Source organism: Silurus meridionalis, chromosome 6 (assembly GCF_014805685.1).
Source record: "Silurus meridionalis isolate SWU-2019-XX chromosome 6, ASM1480568v1, whole genome shotgun sequence".
Taxonomy (NCBI): Eukaryota; Metazoa; Chordata; class Actinopteri; order Siluriformes; family Siluridae; genus Silurus; species Silurus meridionalis.
The window spans coordinates 28,220,052-28,244,191 of NC_060889.1; the positions used below are offsets into that span (position 1 = coordinate 28,220,052).

At 37.2% G+C, this 24,140-nt stretch overlaps 3 protein-coding genes across 9 annotated transcripts; 1 reads left to right on the forward strand and 2 right to left on the reverse strand.

Moving 5' to 3' along the window:
• Positions 1-99: 99 nt before the first annotated feature.
• On the reverse strand, positions 100-21,687 carry LOC124386951 (macrophage mannose receptor 1-like). The gene is made up of 6 exons (XM_046851029.1): positions 21,590-21,687; positions 3,468-3,508; positions 3,175-3,377; positions 1,755-1,941; positions 961-1,327; positions 100-883 (listed from the first exon to the last, which is right to left on the reverse strand). Exons 2-5 carry the CDS (start codon positions 3,502-3,504, stop codon positions 966-968), a joined length of 789 nt encoding a protein of 262 aa, XP_046706985.1. The 5' UTR covers positions 3,505-3,508; positions 21,590-21,687; the 3' UTR covers positions 100-883; positions 961-965.
• On the reverse strand, positions 3,573-5,757 carry LOC124386950 (macrophage mannose receptor 1-like). The gene is made up of 5 exons (XM_046851028.1): positions 5,698-5,757; positions 5,403-5,443; positions 5,107-5,315; positions 4,268-4,457; positions 3,573-4,095 (listed from the first exon to the last, which is right to left on the reverse strand). The coding sequence occupies exons 2-5, from the start codon at positions 5,437-5,439 to the stop codon at positions 3,734-3,736; spliced, it is 798 nt and encodes a 265-aa protein (XP_046706984.1). The 5' UTR covers positions 5,440-5,443; positions 5,698-5,757; the 3' UTR covers positions 3,573-3,733.
• Positions 9,268-16,394, forward strand: LOC124386943 (tripartite motif-containing protein 16-like). 7 transcript variants are annotated; one of them, XM_046851004.1, is made up of 8 exons: positions 9,269-9,540; positions 9,754-9,924; positions 10,755-10,850; positions 11,233-11,463; positions 12,552-12,711; positions 13,011-13,070; positions 14,078-14,326; positions 15,587-16,394. In XM_046851004.1, the coding sequence occupies exons 1-8, from the start codon at positions 9,343-9,345 to the stop codon at positions 15,991-15,993; spliced, it is 1,572 nt and encodes a 523-aa protein (XP_046706960.1). In that variant the 5' UTR covers positions 9,269-9,342; the 3' UTR covers positions 15,994-16,394. The 7 variants fall into 7 exon arrangements, with proteins under 7 accessions (XP_046706963.1, XP_046706960.1, XP_046706958.1 ...); XM_046851002.1 differs by adding an exon at positions 14,815-14,834 and having other exon boundaries at positions 9,282-9,924; positions 15,658-16,394; XM_046851006.1 differs by adding an exon at positions 14,815-14,834 and having other exon boundaries at positions 9,283-9,924; positions 15,587-15,755.
• Positions 21,688-24,140: the final 2,453 nt, after the last annotated feature.

The window sequence follows — 24,140 nt, forward strand, 5'->3', positions numbered from 1 at the left end:
TTCATAGTTTTGATGCCTTCAGTGTGAATCTACAATTTTCATAGTCATGAAAATAAAGAAAACCCTTTGAATGAGAAGGTGTGTCCAAACTTTTGGTCTGTACTGTGTATATATAAGTAAAATACGTATTTCATTCCATACCAACCAGCAAGAATCCTGACGCCCACACACCCAAATCAATAGTGTTACTTCAGAAAAGTGCTCCTAATATCAACTCGTTTTGTGTATAAAGACCATTTACCAGTCACAGAATCAGCGTCTTCCATTTAAACCTCTCCATGACCATGAGAAAGACCAAAGAGCTGTCAAAGGAGGTCAGTGGCAAGATTGTAGACATGTACAAGGCTCGAATAAAAAATATACAATGATTAAGTATCAAACAATAAAGAGTGAGTAATGGAAGAATATCTAGTTATTGTTTGAGTAAAAAACATCAATATACAAATCAGCAGTGATGGGAATTTACATTAACATTGTAATTACTACAAAAAAATATAGTAATAAAAAAAAGTTTTTAATTTTGTTATTGATTAGTTTAAGTTTAGCCAGATTATAATACAGCAGTCTTTTGAAATGCAACATGTGCTGGAAAATTGCTCATCACATAATGTAGCAAACTACCCCAATCAAATCAAAAATATGAATTCTCCATAAAAGAGCTGAGTAACATATTACTGATCATGAAACTAAATTAAAGTTACACATATTAAACTTTTACACACTAGCTAACATTCTGGTTATGAATAGATATTGAGTAAAGTCAGGTAAAAGTATAAACCAACACCATAAAGAAACTTTAAATTGTACTTTATTACAGAAATAAGGTAACAACAGGGTAAAAAGTCTGGTCCTGAGAGATGAGAATCCAGTTAAGTTCCAAATTCTATGAAAAAGACCATTAATCAGTTACATTATTCTATGAATAATTGTAATGTAGTGATAAATGTCTAAATCTCTGACCTCCACTAGAAGGTGATGCAGATGAAGTTGAGTTCTTGAGTCTGTGTCAGACTGACCCACTTCTTACTTCCAGCCAGCAGAGCTCCAGTTCTCTCCACACCATTACAGTCTTCCACTCCGGTTCCGTTCCCTGGCGCCCAGTTTTGGTAGCAGATGGTTTTACCACTCACCCAGTACCAGAAGCCGAGAGCGCAGGTGTGACGCAGACCAATCCACACATCGGTGGTGACGTTTTGAGTGGCGTATTCAACCCAGTCCTGCATTTCCTTCGAGTAAATATAGAGCAGGTCCACATGGTTCTGTCTGCAGAACCTCAGAGCTTCTTGCCACGTCTTATTCTGAGCAATCACAGTGATTGGAGGTCGTTCTACAATCAGACAAAAAAGATAATAGTAACGACAACAGTTTATTTATTAAGTCTTTTTCTGCTACTTGTTCCTCTTATTCTTCAGGTTATTGTGTCTATAGTAGCCCATCATTTGTGCCAAGTGCTGGCAATGCTTTAGATCCACCATCAGGTCAAATTTAGATTTCATTTGAAAGCAAATTGTCATAACTTTGTGTCCAAAATTTTAGCCTGAATTTAAAAGAAATCTTGAATTCTGTCCAATCGTCAACATATCTGTTTCAACTTTAGACTAAGCCTCATGAAAGCAATAATTTTGAATGCTCGTCAAAATCTTGTTTGCTCTACTATTTATTTATGTTCAGTTCCTCCAGCTCCAACTACAAGCTGTAAAGGTGACTTAATAAAACATGCAGTAAATCTGTTGTAACATTGTTGGATTACTCACTTCTATAACAGATAAATGAATTTGAGTGTTCACAGTTTGCATCGTTCCATGTGTTATTTCCTTTATAGACTTCCACACAGTGCCTCTTCTCATCATCATTGTTCGGTTCTCCATAACACCAGTATGTGTAGTTGAATCTGGCCCCATCTGACCAGAACCAGGACCTTTCTTTATAAATGTTCCAATACTAGGGAAAGATAATTCATATGTAGAATATGAATATGTATAATTTACAATATTTATTTGTGATAATTGCATCATAACAGGGCTTTATTGAAAACCTCATTGTGGTAATTAGTAGTTTTAATGGGTTACTGTAATCACCAATTCTACAACACAATAATGCAATATACAAATGATTATATAAATATATAATATACAGTATGCACTGATCAGGCATGACATTATGACCACCTGCCTAATATTGTGTTGGTCCCTGTTTGCTGCTTAAACAGTTGTAACCCGTCGAGTATTAACTCCATGAACTTCAGCAGTTTGAGCTACAGGAGCTCGTCTGTTGGATCGGACCACATGGACCAGCTTTCACTCCTCACCTGCATTAATGATCCTCGGCCGCCCACAAACCTGTCGCCGGTTCACCACTGTTCCTTCCTTAGAGCACTTTTGATAGATACTGACCACTGCAGACCAGGAACATCCCACAAGAGCTGCAGTTTTGGAGATGCTCTGACCCAGTCGTCTAGACGTCACAATTTGTCAAATTCCTTATGGTTGCCCATTTTTCCTGCTTCTAACATCAACTTTGAGGACAAAACATTATAATGTCTATAATGTTATGCCTGGTCTCTCTCTCTCTCTCTGTGTGTGTGTGTGTGTGTGTGTGTGTGTGTGTGTGTGTGTAGTGTGTGTGTGTGTGTGTGTGTGTGTGTGTGTGTGTGTGTGTGTGTCAGGGGACAGCCTGCCACGCCATCCCTCAGCTCACACACACACACACACACACACACACACACAGTCTGTCCCCATCATACTAAGTATCGGCACCTGCGGCTCGTTATCTACAGCCCTACATAAACCCCTCTCCTGCTCTCACTCACCGTCAGTTCTACTATTTCACATAGATGAACATTGTGACCTCGCTACACGACCTTCCACTTTACTGTGGATGGCCACCGCGGTCTCTATACTTCCAGAGACCGCTCTGTTCTTCCTCCCCGAAGAACCATTTACTTTGTGTTCAGCATTTCTGTTTTTTTACCTGTTGCGCTCCTACTTCAGTAAAACCCTTTTCTTCACTACCCTAGAGTTTTGCTTCAGTCACTCTGCAACCGTGACAGAGTGTGTATATATATATATATATATATATACACACACACACACACACACACACACACACACACACACACACACACACACGCAATGTTAATCAATTTGCATCAATGAGTTAATATACATTGCTTACTGTCATGTTTTGTTTCAGTCCTATCCAGAATTTGACCTTTTTCCCCTTGAGAAGCTCTTTTACAGCATTCATTTCGTCCTCATTCTCAATAGTAGCCAAGTCACTGTAATTCTCCCTGCACCATTTCTGAGCATCGTCCCATGTTGCTTTCACTTCCACCACATAATAATGACGTGATGCGCCCAAAGCGAGAGCCCACAGTCCTGCAGGGATAAAGATCTCACATGAGCAATATAGTAATATGATAATGAAACAAAAAAGAGGTTTATAGAGTAAAAAAATTGTCAAGTGACCTGAGAAAAGCAGAATGAAGAACAATGCTGAAGCCATAACTCTGGAGAACAATAGAGAGAGAGAGAGAGAAAAACAACAACAGACATTAAAATTCTATTAAAATTAAAGTAAAATCCTGTTGAAAAGTGTAGAAAGGTCTGGTCCTGAGAGATAAGAATCCAGCTGAATTCTATGCTGCCACTTCTGTTAAAAAATAAGCCCATGAATCAGTTTTATTTCTCTATGAATAATTGTAACGTAGTGATAAATGTCTAAATCTCCTCCACTAGAAGGTGATGCAGATGAAGTTGAGTTCTTGAGTCTGTGGCAGACTGACCCACTTCTTACTCGCAGCCAGCAGAGCTCCAGTTCTCTCCACGCCATTACAGTCTTCCACTCCGGTTCCATTCCCTGGAGCCCAGTTTTGGTAGCAGATGGTCTCACCACTCACCCAGTACCAGAAGCCCAGAGCGCAGGTGTGACGCAGACCAATCCACACATCGGTGGTGACGTTTTGAGTGGCGTATTCAACCCAGTTCTGCATTTCCTTCGAGTAAATATAGAGCAGGTCCACATGGTTCTGTCTGCAGAACCTCAGAGCTTCTTGCCACTTCTTATTCTGAGCAATCACAGTGATTGGAGGTCGTTCTAAAATCAGACAGGGAAAAACCTTTTGGATAGTTGACTTAAATAGTCATAAATTAAATAATTATATAAGATACTTTGCATTTCAGATCAGAGTTCAGATATTTTTTAATAGAGTTTCTTTACTGTAATTAATCCTGTGGAATAAAACTTTAAGAAAAAGTACTGTACTCACTTTTATAGCAGACAAAACTTTGTGGATAACTGTTTTTTGCATCATTCCATATATAACCTGTACTTTCTGCCCAGATTTCCACAGCATTATTAATCCCATTGTTGTTTGGCTCATCATCTTTCCAGTTTTTATATGAGACTCTGGTGTTATCTGACCAGACCCAGGACCTATTGTTGAAAACAACTGATGACTGGCGGGAAGACAATTAAATACCACCTATTAGTGATAAATCAGCTAATAATGTTATTTTAAATTCTAGTGCATTTATTTATTTCACAAGAAACGATTGATCCAATACTTACAAAGTAAAAGATCAAGTAATTCTATACACACTATATAAACAAAAGTATTGGGACACATGACTTTTCCAGCCATATGTGATTCTTCTCTAAAGTGTTACCTCAAAGTTGATTATGTGGAACGTCTTTATAGATATTTAAAAATATCTGAAAATATACAGACAGTGATGCATATACAACAATATAGTTCTAATTGTCGTGCATCATATAAATATAATATGATTGGTTTCTATTTTTATCAGTGGCTGTTTTGACACATTTTGTATCGGGGGTCCCTGCCCCATGTCTCTATGGCTAAAGAGTCCTTGACCTAAAAACAATAAAGACCCCTGTTCTAAGGCATTAAACCTAAATAGAAACATGGAGTTTTGCTAAATATTGAAACAATTTTGTTAAATTAATCAAAGCTACATATACTGTCTTATGTACACATTTTTGTTATTTCTTTTCTTGAGAGCGGTGTTCAATGATCAGTTTAAATATTAATTATTAAGTGTTTAAATATTGTTTTTTAAATTGTAAAAAAATGTAAATGCTTACCGAACTATTATCCTGCTTTAGTCCTATCCAAAAATGTCCACTTGTAGTCTTAAGAGCCTTCTTTAAAGCGTTCATTTCTTCCTCGCTCTCGATGGTAGCCAGGTCCGTGTAATTCTCTCTGCACCATTTCTGAGCTTCGTCCCATTTTTTGTTTTCTTTCACGACATAAAACTGCCGTGATGCGCCCAAAGCGAGAGCGAACAGTCCTGCTGAGACAAAAAAAATCTCCCATGAGATGAGTAACATGATAATGAAACAGAAGAGAGGTTTATATAGTAACAAAAATTTTAAGTGACCTAAGAAAAGCAGAATGAAGAGCACTGCTGAAGCCATAACTCTGGAGAACAGAGAGGGAAAGATGTTAAATATTACATTTTCTAGAACATGAACAATTCTAATGCTTAATATTTTATGCTTATGATTGAAAATGCATGTACATTTAATTCTGCTTTTATTTATTTTATTTTATTTTATTTTTACTTTTGCACCTGAGATCCAACAGGTATTATTAATAATAATAATAATAATAATAATAATAATAATAATAATAATATCTATATATACATATATAAATGAAAAGTTATTTCTTACCTGTTTGTGACAGTAAAGGTGCTTGGGTGTGTGCCTCTGTCTGGCTTCTGCTGTGTTCTGTCTTCATGTCTACAAATGTAGCTTTGTCCATGAACTTCCTGTATATTATTTCTGTGCTGCTTTCCATATACAGCAAAACACAAATTAACTCTAATGTACAGTTCTGCAGTCGATGTGTGTATTATAGGCTACACAAACATGATTCAACTTACAAGCACCAATATGAGATATGTGAATATGTGTTTAAACCTGGATGAATAAGTGTTTTTAATTGTTTTTTTTTGCATTGCACCATATAGTATTTCATAAACATACTTTCCACTTGTTTTTTGATCGGGGTATCACCTGCATTTGCTGGTGCAGTATCTATTTGTGTTCTTCATCCTAAATGGATTCAAACCTGCACCATTTTTTCTTTGTACGTTTCTAAATTTCTTTCCAAAACTTCCTGAAGGAACCATGACAATAATCAGATGCTCTCCTCATCTGGGTGACACATCCATTTATTATAGTTCCATCACTGTTGAGGTTATCTGTGCAAAAAATCGTTTGTAATTATTACAGCCAAAATCTATTTTTATGGATCATGAATGGAACTATCCACAGTTATCTCATGTTCATGTGGAGCCATCCTCAACAGTAGCGAATGGTTTCCATCTGAAGGGAACTCTATCGAGAAGAAGGGCATCAAGATATATCAGGCAGATCTGGAAAGTTGTTCAAACCCGATTCCAAAAAAGTTGGTGTACAAATTGTGAATAAAAAAGGAAGGCAATAATATACAAATCTCATAAACGTTTATTTTATTATTTATAATAGAATATAGAAAACAAATAAAATGTTGAAATGAGACATTTTGAAATGTCATGCCAAATATTGGCTCATTTTAGATTTCATGAGAGTTACACATTCCAAAAAAGTTGGGACAGGTAGCAATAAGAGGCCAGAAAAGTTAAACCCTGTCAAGGGTTGAAGGCTGATGATTGTTGTATATCTACAGATATCTGAACATTAGATTTACATCATTAGTGTGCAAAATCGTAAAAATACGATTTCAAAATAGATTTTATTCTCATGAAAATATTACATGAAAATGCAAGAAATACAACCATTGATGACCTTATGTGGATGGATTTAAAGGTTAGGACCACATCTCCTGATGCGCATGAGATGCAGAGTAATAAGTGCCACTGTCACTTCAATGGCACTTCATCTCATCAGTATTTAAAGAATGTGTCTGACTTTATCAGACCAGCATGTTGGCCAAGAAGAACAATTGTTTCAACCTGTCAGGCTGCATTGTTTTAGATTTTCCTCTTGATTTTGATCTTTGTGATATACAGTATATTTACGGATTGCAGGTACTGTAGATGGCTTTAATCAACGACCCTGATTAGGCTCTTGGAACTGAACATGAATCAAACATATATCTTTGTTCATGCTCTTCCTCCTGTACAATATTTGTGTGCTGCTTTTCATAAGTAGAAAAATGGAAATGAACTAGTAGATGTGTGTGTTTTGGGCTGGACAAAGATTAACTTATAACCACTAATGTGTTACTTATTCACTAGTCTGAATGATGTCTGTTAAATCATGGATGAATAAGCCAGAATTAGAGTATAAAATTTATTTGTTGTGTCTTTAAATCTCTTTGCATTGCACAGTATATTTCATTTCTTATTCCTGAATGGATTCAAACCTGCACTATATTTTCTTTGTACATTTCTACACTTCTTTACAAATCATCCAACAGAAACGTTTAGGAGAATCAGGTGTCATTCTCATCTGGTTGACACCTGATTATTCATTCATTATAGATCCATCAATTTTGAGGTTACCAACTGTTTACTGATGAGACTTGAATGCAAACCTTTTGTATTAATTACATCCAAAATGTATCTTCATGTAGCCAAATAGAACCATCCACAGTTCTTTACATTCATGGAGAGCCATCCTCAACAGTAACCGATCTGGAAAGAAGAAGTGGACAGGATGACTGGTGCCTCAGGAGCATGTGTACAGTAGCTTGACCGCATCCAATCATTTAGTGACTCTATGTGGATTAAATCAAAGCTTTGGACTCTTGATCTTCATGAGATGCAGGATGACAAGTTCCATTGACACCAACTGCTAAAAATGGTTCAGTGCTACAGATGGGATCCAATCAATATTTGAAGAAGGTGTCTGACTTCTTTAGACCTGCATGTTGGCTCTAAGGACCAAGAGTTTCAAAAGATTGAATTTGAATTAGAGAATTGTAATATTTTTTAATGTCTTTAAACCTTTTTGCATTGCATAGTATCGTTCATGGACATGCTCTGGGTTTTTCCCTTTTGTTGTCTTTATTGTTTGTTACACTGCATTTCCTGGTGTACTGCTTATCGGTACATTTCCATTTATTGCTTTTGCAGATGCCCATATCCAGAGTGACCACTTCCCCTTTTTTATCTCAGATGGATTTAAACCTGCACTGTTTCTTCTATTTACATTTCTAAATCAGCATATTCATATCAAAGCTCTGTAAGTATAGACTCTCAGCTATGGGGTCACACTTCAGCTTTATTGCTGAGATGTAGATTGTAGTAATTCTGAAGGCTGTTCCATAACTCTAGGGCTCTGTAAGAGAAACCTCCGCTCCCAGAATACGTATTACTATTCAAGGCACCAACAAATAGCCTGCTTTCTTCTGATTGAAGTAGGTGTGGTAGATTGTAACACATCAGAGGTTTGCTCAGGTATAGTGACATGGGACCATTTGGTGCTTTATAAGTCAGCAGTAGTATTTTGTAATCAATGTGGATTTTTTTGGGGAGCCAAAGTACAAATTATTGTTGTTGCATACTAAAAGAATTAAAGTTTATGCTTTTACTAGAATATGAAAACAGGAGAGCATTATGATAATCCAACCTAGTCTTTCTTTATGTAAGAAGATCATTTTAATGTAATGAGAGAAGGCAATTTTATTAAAATGATCTACATGAGCTTAAAAGGTAAGACTAAAGTGAATAATCACAGCAAAGTCTTTTTCTACTGCACATTCATACAGATCATGCAGAAATAAACTCGATCAAAGATTATTTTACGCTAAATACTAGCAGCATGCAGAGAAGCTGCAATAAAATTCATATTTTTGATTGCATGGGCTATAGCTTTAAATATAAACCTTGAACAAACACACAATATCCATACATACTATTAGTCTGTTGTTTATTGCAGTAGTAAGAGGTCAAATTAAGTACATGTTCACATCAATCCACCATAACATTAAAACCACTTGTCTAATATTATGTAACTACAGGAGATATGGTCTGTTTTTACAAAATGTATGCAGAATAACAGGTTGAACAGACACACAGTGGACTTCTGTGCTAACATTTGCTTTGCTTGGGATACAAACTTTTTTTTTCCTGCCCTCCCTCTCCTTCTCTTTTTCTCTTCCTCTCAGCCAATCCTATTTACTCTTATTTCTCAACCATCTACCAACAGAAATGAAACTGAAACTAGTCTTTTCCTTCGGCGTGTGTGAAAAATCAAGCCTCTGAGTCAATCACCTTAAACGTTGTATTTTTTATTTTTGTTTGATGGTATAACCTAGATTTGAGATTATCTTCTATTTTTTTATTCTGTATACCTGAGCAAAGAAAAATGGCAGAGACTAATATTTCAGTGCCTCAGGATCAGTTCAGTTGTCCAATCTGTCTGGATCTATTCAATGAACCAGTGACTATTCAGTGTGGACACAGTTTCTGTATGGGATGCATTAGTGACTGCTGGGATCAGGAGGATCAGAAGGGAGTCTATAGCTGTCCTCAGTGTAAAGAAACCATCACTCCAAGACCTGCTGTGAGTAAAAACACTGTTCTGGCTGAAGTAACAGAGAAACTAAAGGCAGATCTTCGATCTCCACGTCCTGCTTATTGTTCATCTGTAACTGAAGATTTGGAGTGTGATTTCTGTACTGGGAAAAAAGACAAAGCTGTCAAATCGTGTCTGGTGTGTTTGACCTCTTTCTGTGGGACTCACCTTCAACCTCACTATGAATTTCCTGCCTTTAAGAAGCACAAGCTGGTGGACGCCTCCAAAAGACTCCAGATCTGCTCTCATCATAACAAACTGCTGGAGGTTTTCTGTCGCACAGATCAGCAGTGTATCTGCATGCTGTGTATGTTAGATAAACATAAAGGACATGATACAGTATCAGCTTCAGCAGGAAAAGCTGAGAAACAGGTAAAAAAAAAACAACTAATGACCAAAATAATAATGTTTAACATTAACATCAAACATTGTTACACAAGGAAAAGAGGTACATACATTTTGAAAAATGTCAAAGAAACATGTAACACACGTTAGAACTAATGTAATGCTGAGAATTCAAAATCACTGTGTATTTCATGCTTAGAGTACATTCCACTAAAGCTCTATACTGGTGGTATTCATTGTGGTACTTAAATGATCAGTGATGATCTGGAAGCTTGTTTAAGGATTGAAGAATTGAATGGTCCAGTTTCAGTGGGTTTTATTTGTGCAGCATGTAATCTGATCATGTTCAAACGTCTGAATGTCCAAAGTCCACATTTCCTATCTAGCAGAACCGCAGTATTGTAGTTTTCGATCATAGAATATGTGAATGACATAAATGCAGCCTAACCAACATACAGTAAGGGAAGCAACTCTATTAACAGACAGAAATGTCATTAAATATTATTTCACATATTATGAAATGTGCCATGGTTATGATCAAAGCATAATTTAATAAGCATAATTTACTTTATTTTTAATGGCTTTCATTTGCCATTTAATACTTTTAGGCTTGCTTGACAAACTGAGTTCTGACATTTCAAAAGCAAAAAAACTGCACATGCATAAATATTTTGACTTCTAGTGGCCTCTAGCGGACACTTGAAGCATTCAGGAATAACTACTGTACAGTACTATATGTGAATTGCAAACTCGTACAAAAGATTTCCCTCCATTTTGTCTAAACGTCCAATACAGTGGAATTGCCTGGTATGTGTGTGTGTGTGTGTGTGTGTGTGTGTGTGTGTGTTCATATTTAGAAGCAGCTGTTGAAGACACAAAGAAAATGCCAACAGAGAATTTCGGAAAAAGAGAAGAAACATCAGGAGCTGGCAGAAGCTGTGGAGTTTTATGAAGTGAGTTTTGTTTCAGAACCAGACAGATACAGAAATTATAGACATAATTTAAAAAAAATATTTCACACAAAGTCAAGTAAAGTGGGGAAGTGGTTGTGGAAGTCCCCATGTTGGACCCAATCCCAGCAATGCCAGGCTTCCATGTCTTGGTCTTTGAGCAAAACCCTGAAACCTTCAGCTGTAAAATTAAAGTAATTTTCTCTAGACAAGAGCTTCTGCCTAATGCTGTAAATGTACTAAATGAAATGCTAATGAATATGCTCCAGATTACACGTATTTCTGTACATTGTAAAGTTGTGTGTCTGGTGCTGGTTTATTTCTTTTTGAAAGATCAACCTACATTAGATATCATTGGTTTATTTTCTCGTGTGTCTCCTAACAGAAGTCTGCACAAAGAGCAGTTCGGGAAAGTGAGAGGATCTTCACAGAGATGATCAAATCCATGAAGAGAAGACGTCATAAGGTGAGAGATCTGATCAAAGCTCAAGAAAAAGCTGCAGTGAGTCGAGCTAAAGAAGTCATGACGCAACTAGAGCAGGAGATCGCAGAGCTGAAGAGAAGAGATGCTGAGATGGAGTGGCTTTTACAGGCAGATTCCATCTGTTTCCTCCAGGTAACAGCAAATAATTACACACACTTCTCAATTGTCATGTATTTCAATAAACTTATAAGCTCCATAGTTACTGCACACTGTTGTTAAATTCTGCATTCATTATAACTCACAATAAAAATCCTCCATGTTGTTTAGGAAAGTCATTAGGAAATGTGTACAATACCTGTCTCACAGGTGTTTATAAGCAACAAAAATTTGTTCAACAGCCATGAATATGTTTTATAGCTTAATTTATCCAAATTAGCTATCTTAAGATATGATATCAGTTCGGAAAACTCTCTTATCAGAATGGTTTTTAGTTCACAGGTGTGCCGAATGGAGTCAATTTATGACATTTCTTGACCTCTTGATGAACTTCAATCATTAGTTTTGTGCAAAAGAAAGGGAGAGTAAATAACAATATTAGTGCTAGTACAACTACTGTACAAATCCATATTATAGCAAGAAAAACTTAGTAAATTAAAGAGAAAAGATCCATTATTACTTCATAAGAAATGAAGGTCGGTTCATCTGAAAAATCTCAAGAACTTCTAATGTATTCCCCAAGTGCAGTCTCCAAAACCATCAAACACTATGATGAAACACACTCTCCTGTGGACCATCTCAGGAAAGCCAGACCAGGAGCTACCTCTGCTGCAGAGGATAAGTTTATTAGAACTACCAGCCTCAGAAATGACTGATTTACATAAACGCTTCTTGGAGTTCAAGTGTCAGACATATTTTAACATCCACTGTTAAGAGGAGACTGTGATTCAGGCCTTCATAGTTGAATTGCAGCAAAAAGAAAACATTACTTCAGAAGAGCAACAAGCAGAAGAGAATTGCTTGGACCAAGAAACACAAAAATTAGAGATTAGATCAGTGGAAAACTGTCCTTTGGTGTGAAGAGTCAAAATTGTCTTTGTGTCTTTGTTAGATGTACAGAAGGAACTGAAAAATGAGGTTTTGTTTACTACATAATTCCATATGTGTTCTTTCACAGTTTGATAAAGAAACAACACTGAAGGAGAAGTTGTGTCCAAGCTTTTGACTTATACTGTATATTCTGACACCCTGTTTATCTTTAATGTCTTTGCTTTTCTTTGTAGGGTTTCTTGTCTCTCTTGGACACTCCCATATCGGAGGACTTGGACTCCATCAGACTCAGTACTTTCCTCTCTCTTGAGGATGTAACAGCATTTGTGGCTCAGCTGAAGGACAAAGTGGAGGCTTTCTGCTGTGAGGAGGTCAGAATGGTATCAAATACAAGTAGATCAATAGATTCCTTTTTTTGGAATTAAATCAAGAATTTGTTCTGGTGAGAAATGTGAGATTTCCATTCATAAGGATAAAGAGAACAGTGTATATAATTAGAACAGAAGGATATTTAAAGGTCATGTGGATGGTTTCATGGTGTGACTTTATAAAGGGGTTCAATGTGAAGGCATTTCTGTAAGGTACACAGGGTTCTAAGTAGAAACAGTGAATGTTCCCTCAAATGGAAAAAAAAATAAAAATCTGTGATCATTTGATTACTGTCATGTGGATGAATTGTGATTATGTTACAGTAAAAGAACTCCAGATCCTTCCACTTCCTGAACCCAAAAGCAGGGAAGAGTTCCTACAACGTAAGTTCTTTTTTTTCTTCAACAAAACCATAATACACATTTATACGGACCTTGTGTGATTATCATTTACATTTTTATCTCATTAATACACCTGAGCAGCTGTGGGAACAAGGGCCTTGCTCAGGGACCCCAGAGTGTCAACTGACGACCTACAAATTAAAAGTCCAACGACTTAACCACTAAGCTCCACCTCCCCACCTGACCATTATGTTTGTTGTGTCTTAATGTTTTTGAGTCTAAATATTTTTGAGCTACACCAAACTAAATATCACCAGAAGCCAATCAATTTCAAAAGCAAACAAAACGCAAAGCCTGTTCACAGCAAAAGCCATTCAGTGATACCAACAAAAAAGGCCATAAAAAGGCCAAAATGACAACTAAAAAAGAACAGACATTGCAGTACCTCGTGGTACTGCATCCAAAAATATCCTATACAAGTGAATGTCTTCAACTTTGTTGAAAAGGCAGGTGTTCCAATACTTTTGTTATGCCTGCCTTTTACAACCAGTTCACTTGTATAGGATAAATCTTTGATGCAGTAACATGAAACTAGGAGACCCAAACCTGTTCAAGCATGACATTGCCCATGTGCTCAAAGCCAGTTCCATGAAATGCAAGATATGCTTTATATGGGTTGAAGTGGAAGATGTTTTGTGGTCTACTATAGTTTAGATCTTTGACCACAACTCTATTTAAACACCATTGGGATGAATGTGAATGTTGACTGCACCTCAGGCCTCCTCACGTCACATACATCAATACCTGACTTTACTAATTACATTGCGTCATAATGACCACAAATCACTCTGAAATCTAGTAGAACATCTTCCCAGAAAAATGGATCTTATTATAAGAGCAAATGGGGACTAAATGTGGAATTGGATATTCAAAACAAAAACACCCATTTCATGGGCACAAACTTGTCTATATAGTGTATAAGGATTTACAATAAACTCAGGTGCTATGATCCTGATTTATGACTACTCCTTGTGTTTCATCTTCTCCAGATTCCTATCAATTCACATTGGATCCCAACACGGTAAATAAACACCTCTGTCTGTCTGAGAGGAACACGGTGGTGACCTGCACTGAAACTGCACAATCATATTTGGCTCATCCAGAAAGATTTGATTATTATCTCCAGGGGTTGTGTAGAGAAGGCATCTGTGGACGTTGTTACTGGGAGCTGGAGTGGACCGGCCGTCATGGCGTCTCTATAGCAGTGTCGTATAAAACCATCAGCCGGAAAGGAAAAGGTACTGAATGTTTGTAAATCCCAGTAATACCCAGCTGCTCTAGAATAGGGGTGTATGTGGATCACAGGGCAGGAACCCTGTGAAGCTCCTTTACAGAGTTCATACCACATTCACTCAGCCTCTCTACCCCGGGTTTGTGGTGTGTTCAGGATCCACAATTCATTTGCAGTCAGCAGATACATGTGTGAAATAAAACGTTGGATGGAGTTACATTCAGATTGGACATAACTAAAATAAGCAATGAAAAAAAATAAAAGTATATAATTGTTGGTGTTTCTGCCAGGATTTGGGTGGGTCCTGTGAGGATTCTGCTTTTTGTTTGTTTGTTTTTATGTGTTTTTCTCTGTTGCCCCACCAGATGTCGCCATAGTGTTCTTAATTAGTCAACCAAATAGCCTACTGTGTCTATTTAAAATCCCCCCTTTTTTTTGTCAGTTCCTTGCTGGGATGTTAACATTTTTATGTTTTGTTTCCTTGTCTCTGTTTAGATATCTCCAGGTTGCACAGTGTAAGTTCTTTGTTTCTTGTGTTTATGTATGTTTATTATGTGGTTTTGTACTGGAAATTCCATGTTAAAAATTGTTCCACTGAGTTCACTAGTTTTTCCTTTCCAGAGCTCCTGTTTCACATTTTAAGCTTTTAAAAATGTTTTTTTAAAGTCAATACTTTTGGCACAAATTCAATTAGATAGTGTCTGAGACATCATTAATTTTTAAATGTTATTGTAAATAAAAAATAATTTTCAAAAAGCACACGACCTTATGTTCAGGTCCCCACAAACTTTTGCCCCTATAGATGTATCTTAATTCACCAGAAATTGCTTGAAAAAGTAAAGCTTTATTGTAGCTGGTTAGATCCTAAGACTGCAGATGAAAAATATTAATGCTACATATTACTGATAATGAAGTACAAACCATGTGAAAGGAAGGAACACTTTACATATTGTAGTTTTAAACAGTAGGCGGCAGTAAAGATACTAATAGATATTTAAAGTAAAAGTATAAGCAACACCATTCCCAACATTAAACATTTAGCAAACACTTAACATTATTTTGAAATTCATAAATTCCTCTTGCATGTCTAATGAATGAAATAAATTCATGTTGAAAAGAAAAAGTGTGGTCCTGAAGCAATGAGAATCCAGCTGAATTCCATGCCTCCACTTCTAGTAGCCTATAAAAAAAGCCCATCAATCAGTTACATTATTCTATGAATAATTGTACCGTAGTGATAAATGTCTAAATCTCTGACCTCCACTAGAAGGTGATGCAGATGAAGTTGAGTTCTTGAGTCTGTGGCAGACTGACCCACTTCTTACTCTTGGCCACCAGAGCTCCAGTTCTCTCCACACCATTACAGTCTTCCACTCCGGTTCCGTTCCCTGGCGCCCAGTTTTGGTAGCAGATGGTTTTACCACTCACCCAGTACCAGAAGCCCAGAGCGCAGGTGTGACGCAGACCAATCCACACATCGGTGGTGACGTTTTTAGTGGCGTATTCAACCCAGTCCTGTATATCCTTCGAGTAAATATAGAACAGGTCCACATGGTTCTGTCTGCAGAACCTCAGAGCTTCTCGCCATGTCTTCTTCTGAGCAATCACTTTGATTGGAGGTTGTTCTGCAATCAGACAAAAAAGATAATAGTAACGACAACAGTTTATTATTAAGTCTTTTTCTGCTACTTGTTCCTCTTATTCTTCTGGCTATTGTGTCTATAGTAGCCCATCATTTGTGCCAAGTGCTGAAAATGCTCTAGCTCCACCAGTAGATTAAATTTAGACTTCATTTGGAAGCAAATTGTCATAACTTTGTTACCAAAGCCTGAATTTGAAAGAAATCTTGAATATTGTCCAATCGTCAACATATCTGTTTCAACTTTGGACTAAGCCTCATAAAAGCAATCATTTTGAATCCTCATCAAAATCTTGTTTGCTCTACCATTTATTTATGTTCAGTTCCTCCAGCTCTAACTACAAGTTGTAAAGGTGACAATGAAGCCTGTGCAGTAAATCTGCTGTAACATTGTTGGATTACTCACTTCTATAACAAATAAATAAATTTGAATGACTGCAGTTTGCATCGTTCCATGTGTTATTTCCTGTATAGACTTCCACACAGTTACTCTCCACAATCTTGTTGTTTGGTTCTCCATAACACCAGTACGTGTAGTTGAATGGAGCCCCATCTGACCAGAACCAGGACCTAATTTTAGAAGTTGTCCAATACTAGGGAAAGATCATTCATATGTATGAATATGTATCATTTACAATATTTATTTTTGATAATTGCATTTAAAAAAAGCTATATTTATTTGTTTCTTAACAGGGCTTTACTGAAAACCTCAATGTGTAATTGGTAGTTTTAATGGGTTACTGTAATCACCAATTCTACAACACAATAATGCAATATACAAATTATTATATAAATATATAATAAACAGTATACACTGATCAGGCATGACATTATGACCACCTGCCTAATATTGTGTTTGTCCCCTTTTGCTGCTAAAACAGCCGTGATCCATCGATCATTAACAGCATGAACTTATTCAGCAGTTTGAGATACAGGATCTCGTCTGTTAGATCGGACCACACAGACCAATCGGCCATTCACGACCCTGTCGCCGGTTCACTACTGTTCGTTTCCGAATGTCGCAGCAGAAATCGAAACTCATCAGACAATCTTCTATTGTCCAATTTTGGTGAGCCTGTGCAAATTGTAGCCTCAATTTCCTGTTCTTAGCTGTCAGAAGTGGCACCCGGTGTGGTCTTCTGCTGCTGTAGCCCATCCACCTCAAGGTTCGACGTGTTGTGCGCGCAGAGATGCTCTTCTGCATACCTCGGTTGTAACGAGTGGTTATTTGAGTTACTGTTGCCTTTCTATCAGCTCGAACCAGTCTGGCTATTCTCCTCTGACCTCTGGCATCAACAAGGCATTTGCGTCCACAGAACTGCAGCTCACTGGATATTTTCTCTTTTTCGGACCATTCTCTGTAAACCATAGAGATGGTTGTGCGTGAAAATCCCAGTAGATCAGCAGTTTCTGAAATACTCAGACCAGCCTGTCTGGCACCAACAACCATGCCACGTTCAAAGTCACTTAAATCACCTTTCTTCCCCATTCTGAAGCTCGGTTTGAACTGCAGCAGATCGTCTTGACCATGTCTACATGCCTAAATGCATTGAGTTGCTGCCATGTGATTGGCTGATTAGAAATTTGCGTTAACGTGCAGTTGGACCTAATAAAATATGTATATGTATATGTCTGTGTGTACATATATATATATATATATATATATATATATATATATATATATATATATATATATATATATATATATATATATATATATATATATATATATATATATATATATATATATATATATATATATATATATATATATATATATATATATATATATATATATAGTGAGGAAAATAAGTATTTGAACACCCTGCTATTTTGCAAGTTCTCCCACTTAGAAATCATGGGTCTGAATTTGTCATTGTAGGTGCATGTCCACTGTGAGAGACATAATCTAAAAAAAAATCCAGAAATCACAATGTATGATTTTTAACTATTTATTTGTATGATACAGCTGCAAATAAGTATTTGAACACCTGAGAAAGTCAATGTTAATATTCGGTACAGTAGCCTTTGTTTGCAATTACAGAGGTCAAACGTTTCCTGTGGTTTTCACCAGGTTTGCACACACTGCAGGAGGGATTTTGGCCCACTCCTTCACACAGATCTTCTCTAGATCAGTCAGGTTTCTGGCCTGTCGCTGAGAAACACGGAGTTTGAGCTCCCTCCAAAGATTCTCTATTGGGTTTAGGTCTGGAGACTGGCTAGGCCATGCCAGAACCTTGATATGCTTCTTACAGAGCCACTCCTTGGTTATCCTGGCTGTGTGCTTGGTCATTGTCATGTTGGAAGACCCAGCCTCGACCCATCTTCAATGCTCTAACTGAGGGAAGGAGGTTGTTCCCCAAAATCTCGCAATACATGGCCCCGGTCATCCTCTCCTTAATACAGTGCAGTCGCCCTGTCCCATGTGCAGAAAAACACCCCAAAGCATGATGCTACCACCCCCATGCTTCACAGTAGGGATGGTGTTCTTGGGATGGTACTCATCATTCTTCTTCCTCCAAACACGTTTAGTGGAATTATGACCCAAAAGTTCTATTTTGGTCTCATCTGACCACATGACTTTCTCCCATGACTCCTCTGGATCATCCAAATGGTCATTGGCAAACTTAAGACGTGCCTGGACATGTGCTGGTTTAAGCAGGGGAACCTTCCGTGCCATGCATGATTTCAAACCATGACGCCTTAGTGTATTACCAACAGTAACCTTGGAAGCGGTGGTCCCAGCTCTTTTCAGGTCATTGACCAGCTCCTCCCGTGTAGTTCTGGGCTGATTTCTCACCTTCCTTGGGATCATTGAGACCCCACGGTGAGATCTTGCATGGAGCCCCAGTCCGAGGAGATTGACAGTCATGTTTAGCTTCTTCCATTTTCTAATGATTGCTCCAACAGTGGACCTTTTTCACCAAGCTGCTTGGCAATTTCCCGTAGCCCTTTCCAGCCTTGTGGAGGTGTACAATTTTGTCTCTAGTGTCTTTGGACAGCTCTTTGGTCTTAGCCATGTTAGTAGTTGGATTCTTACTGATTGTATGGGGTGGACAGGTGTCTTTATGCAGCTAACGACCTCAAACAGGTGCATCTAATTTAGGATAATAAATGTAGTGGAGGTGGACATTTTAAAGGCAGACTAACTGGTCTTTGAGGGTCAGAATTCTAGCTGATAGGCAGCTGTTCAAATACTTATTTGCAGCTGTATCATACAAATAAATAGTTTAAAAATCATATATTGTGATTTCTGGATTTTTTTAGATTATGTCTCTCACAGTGGACATGCACCTCGATGACAATTTCAGACCCTCCATGATTTCTAAGTGGGAGAACTTGCAAAATAGCAGGGTGTTCAAATACTTATTTTCCTCACTGTATATGTACACATACACGATATTTTTCGGACTATAAGCCGCTACGTTTTTCCCACGTTTTAACAACGAAGCGGCTAATATATGGATTTCTCCTGGGTTTTTCCCGGTTTCACAAACTTCAAGCCAAAAAACTGAGCGACATAACATTAGACCAATGAAATTTCCGAACGGAAACGAAAAAACGCACTTCACCTGTGTTCTGAGCTGCACGGCTTCGGGAGAAAAACTTCCACCGGTGGCGCATGACGATGACAAAAGATAAACTCCCCAGAGAATTACAGTGGTACCTTGACCTACGAGTTTAATTCGTTCTGTGGACGAGCTCGTATCTCATTTTGCTCGCACATCAAATCAGTTTTCCATATTGAAAATACTTAAAATGGCATTAATCCGTTTAAACCCTCAAAATGACACCTCGTTTTTATGTTTCATGTTATTAAATTAGAAAATACATTTCTTAATAACAAATCTTGTATAAAAACATAATAGAAAGAGTATGTAAAGATATAAAGGTTTTATTCAGTGTATTTTCCTTGGAGATGAGACGACTTGAGCTAACGAAAACGCCGGTGTGTGTGTGTGTGTGTGTGTGTGTGTGTGTGTGTGTGTGTGGAGGGGGGTAGAGGCGATAAGCGGAGGCAGAGGTTTTTTAGTATCACTCCTGTACACTACGTATCCCTAAACTTTAACATTTTTACTTTGCTTATCTTAATTTAGATCGCTTCGCCCATCTAGCAGCGGCGTCTCGAGCTCGTACCTCAATTTTTTGCTCGCGTAACAAAGCAAAAAAATCGACCGAGTGACCGCTCGTACCTAGGAAAACTTGTACATTAATGCACTCGTAGGTCAAGGTACCACTGTAGTTGTGAAAGGAAAGAGGAAGACAGTGAACAATGACTTACTCAGTAGGCTACTGTTTAGATACAAGCCGTTGTAACGCATTGAGTCTGGGTGAAGGGAGAGCTCGCTAACTCCAGTTACAACAGAACTCATATAAGCACAGACAGGTTTCCAAAACTCGTGCTTTTTATTTTTCTTGGCAACAGCGTTACGGGTTAGTCAAAGAAACTTAGAAATGAGCATCAGAAAATAATAAGGACATAATCCTCAGTCTCCACACACGCAGTAATACCAAAAGAATGCAGTGGCAGGCTATTCCCAAAATACCGCTATGCTCCTAATAGAAGCGCAACATATTGCATTTAGTGTCTTTCATTAAAGCCTGTGTAAAGCTCATTAGTTTCAGTGTAGACACCTGCAGCTTATTTATGTTAAAAAAAAAAAAATCTTTGTCAGCGCTTATATAAGCGCTTTATAGTCCGGAAATTACGGTATATATACAAATACACAATATTAATCAATTTGCATTAACGAGTTAATATACATTGCTTACAGTCATGTTTTGTTTCAGTCCTATCCAGAATTTGACCTGTTCTCCCTTGAGAAGCTCTTTTACAGCATTCATTTCGTCCTCATTCTCAATAGTAGCCAAGTCACTGTTATTATCCCTGCACCATTTCTGTGCATCGTCCCATGTTGCTTTTACTTTCACCAAATAATAATGACGTGATGCGCCCAAAGCGAGAGCCCACAATCCTGCAGGAAAAAAAGATCTCACATGAGCTGAGTAACATGATTATGACACAGAAGAGAGGTTTATAAATTAAAAAGAAATGTCAAGTGACCTGAGAAAAGCAGAATGAAGAACACCACTGAAGCCATAACTCTGGAGAACAATAGAGAGAGAGAAGAAAACAACAGACATTAAAATTCTATTAAAATTAAATGTAAAATGAAAAAAAAAGCTAATTTGCTTTTGCTTTTTGTTTGTTTTTTGTTTTATTTGCTACTCATAACCTATTCCAGTTCATAATTTCTGCCCATTTTACTGGTCATCAACATCAAATTTATATGATTAAAAACTCCCCAATAGTTTTCTAATATAAATGTGTAGTATGACTTGTATGAATAGAAATAATGGACTTGGCTATTAGATATAAAATATTTTTAAACAAAAAACTTTATTGTATGACTTGTAATTTTAAACAATTAATGTTGTTGTGCATGTTTTTCTTGGCGATTTGAATAATTAAATACAATTAACTTTTTAATAATAAATATAATTAAATCATTAATCAAATTTAACATCATTCTATACATCATTCCACAAGCTTCCAATAGTCTTGGTTGTGAAAAAAGGTTTTTAAGATAATAATCAATAGGAGGAGTGTCATATAGAGTTTTTACTTACGAGTTAATGATGGTAGAGATGCTCTGGTCCTCTGGTCCTAACCCTTGTAAATGTCGCTGACTTTAACTGTATCCATTCCTTTCCTTTTTTGATCCTCCTACTTTTTTTGTTTTTTCATAAAGTTCTGTGCAGCTCAATGCAAATGAATTGAACTGTGCAGCTCTGTAGCCGAATCAACATATAAACACTAACATGGCATCTGATACATGTTTGTTCAAACATTAAAATAATTCAGTTAATAATGTGCTTTTCTGATGAAATGCTTTTTAAATTGTTTTGTTTTTTTAATTAAAAATAGCCACATTATTTCCTGATTGAGGCACAAATGTACACCACCTCAATTTAAGCAAACAAACAGACTTCCACTGGTTAATAACTGCAGTGATGAAAATGTTTCAGCTGCAACAGGTTATTTACAACCATGTCAGAAGACAAGTCCTCTAAATAAAGAAAAGGTAGTACTCAAATGTTTTCAGAAAGGTAAAATTATTGGCCTGCATCAAGCAGAATAGCAACTAAGGAGATTGATGATAGTAAGATAGTAACTAAGGAAAAACTACTAACATTGGGTTATTACACATTATCAAACCTGGAAGAAGTGGTGAACCATCATCTTCAAGAAAGAAATGTGGATGGAGTAAATTTCTAAATGATCATGATTTAAAGTTTTTGAACCTTAGCTGAAATCAAAAAACAACATCCTGGCATAAGTGTCAGAGTTGTCTAGGTGAGTCAGGGCAGAATGAAGTACTGTGGAAATGGTGTCCTCGGTTGACCTATTTGGGTGATAGGCAAATTGGTATGGGTCCAGAGTGGGTTGGCTTAAAGATAGGTGAGGATCAGTTTAAGTCAAGTCAAGTCAAATTTATTTCTATAGTGCTTTTTACAAGGGACATTGTCTCAAATCAGCTTTATAGAATTTAACAGTTAAGGTGAATGATGTGTGTTTATCCCTGATGAGCAGCCATGGAGATTGTGGCAAGGAAAAACTCCCTTAGATGTTATGAGGAAGAAACCTTGAGAGGAACCAGACTCAAAAGTGGAACCCATCCTCATTTGTGTGACATCAAGAGTGTGATCATAAATCTTTAATCAATACAGAACACTGGAGAGTGAGAACTAACATGAGCACTGGAGTATAAGATTATGAGTAATGATCTTTCTACAGTCTTATACAGTCATTTGAGATTAAGGAACCAGGAGCTACTGAGCAACTCATAAAAAAGCTCAACATCTGAGATCATCACAGATCCAACACCAGCTTCTCCATGCCAGAGCCTTTAAACAAAATAAAGTTGGTCCAGTGTCCAAACTCCACATGAAGTGGGATCCAAATGGCACTGGTACATCTCTAGATGTCGTGTATGTTTTGCAGGCATCTACTTCTAATGTGCTAAATGTGAGAAGGTTCTACCGCCTTTAGTGGACTTTGCTATTCTAGGAACTACTAGAAGTCCGGAGTTTTTAGAATCTCAGGGACGGACTGTAGCATGTCACAAGACTGGAAAGATACATGGGAGCTAAACTATTTAGTGTTTTGTACCTGTCTGAAGTCTTTGGATGCAATTCTAAAAACGAAATAAGTATGTTTGCAGCCTTGACTTGAACACTGAGACTGTGTCTGAGTCCTGTACACTGATTAGAAGGCTGTTCCATAATTGTGGGGCTTTATAAGAGAAAGATCTGCCCCCCTGCTGTAGTCTTCATTATTTGAGGTACCAACAAATTGCCTGCACCTTTTGATCTAAGTAGGCATGGAGGATCATACTGGTACAGGAGTTCACTCAGATACTGCGGTGCGAGACCGTTAAGTGCTTTATACGTCAGTAGTAGTGTTTTTTAATCAATGCAAGATTTAATAGGGAGCAGTGTAGACTGATTAAAACAGGGGTGATGTGGTCATATTTCCTAGATCTAGTGAGGACTCATGCTGCTGCATTCTGAACTAACTGAAGCTTATTTATGCACTTACTCCAACACCCAGACAGTAAAGTGTTACAGTAGTCTAATCTAGAAGTAACAAAAGCATGAACTAGTTTTTAATCATGCTTAATTTTAGCAATATTTCTAAGGTGAAAGAAGACAATCCTGCTATTATTAAAATAATATTCACATGAGCCTCAAAGGAAAGACTCGGGTCAATATTCGCACGAAGGTTTTTTACTGCTGTACACACTGAGACAGAAACACCATTCAGAGATGCTACGTAATATATTGCAGGTACTGTAGATGGCACTGATCACTGACCCTGATTAGGCTCTTGGAACTAAACATCGACAAAAATATATCTTTGTTCATGTTCTTCCTCCTGTACATTATTTGTGTGCTGCTTTTCATAAGCAGCAAAATGTAAATGAACTAAAATGTACGGTTCTGCATCAGATGTGTGTGTTTTAGGCTGCACAAAGATAAACTTATAACCACTAATTTGTTACTTACTCACTAGTCTGAATGATGTCTGTTAAATCATGGATGAATAAGACAGCATTAGAGTATAAAATGTATTTGTTGTGTCTTTAAATTTCTTTGCACAGTATATTTCATTTCTTAT

What these genes read in the sequence shown, in the direction of transcription:
- LOC124386951 (XM_046851029.1), bottom strand. Translation starts at nt 3,504, where the DNA reads ATGGCTTCAGCATTGTTCTTCATTCTGCTTTTCTCAG. An exon ending in GACTGAAACAAAACATGACA is followed by an intron (nt 1,942 to 3,174) that starts GTAAGCAATGTA and finishes ATCTTTCCCTAG; the next exon opens with TATTGGAACATTTATAAAGA. An exon ending in TTCATTTATCTGTTATAGAA is followed by an intron (nt 1,328 to 1,754) that starts GTGAGTAATCCA and finishes GTCTGATTGTAG; the next exon opens with AACGACCTCCAATCACTGTG.
- LOC124386950 (XM_046851028.1), bottom strand. Translation starts at nt 5,439, where the DNA reads ATGGCTTCAGCAGTGCTCTTCATTCTGCTTTTCTTAG. An exon ending in CTTCATTCTGCTTTTCTTAG is followed by an intron (nt 5,316 to 5,402) that starts GTCACTTAAAAT and finishes TTTTTGTCTCAG; the next exon opens with CAGGACTGTTCGCTCTCGCT. An exon ending in TAAAGCAGGATAATAGTTCG is followed by an intron (nt 4,458 to 5,106) that starts GTAAGCATTTAC and finishes TCTTCCCGCCAG; the next exon opens with TCATCAGTTGTTTTCAACAA.
- LOC124386943 (XM_046851001.1), top strand. Translation starts at nt 9,343, where the DNA reads ATGGCAGAGACTAATATTTCAGTGCCTCAGGATCAGTTCAGTTGTCCA. An exon ending in ATTCCATCTGTTTCCTCCAG is followed by an intron (nt 11,464 to 12,551) that starts GTAACAGCAAAT and finishes TTTTCTTTGTAG; the next exon opens with GGTTTCTTGTCTCTCTTGGA. An exon ending in CAGAATGGTATCAAATACAA is followed by an intron (nt 12,712 to 13,010) that starts GTAGATCAATAG and finishes ATTATGTTACAG; the next exon opens with TAAAAGAACTCCAGATCCTT.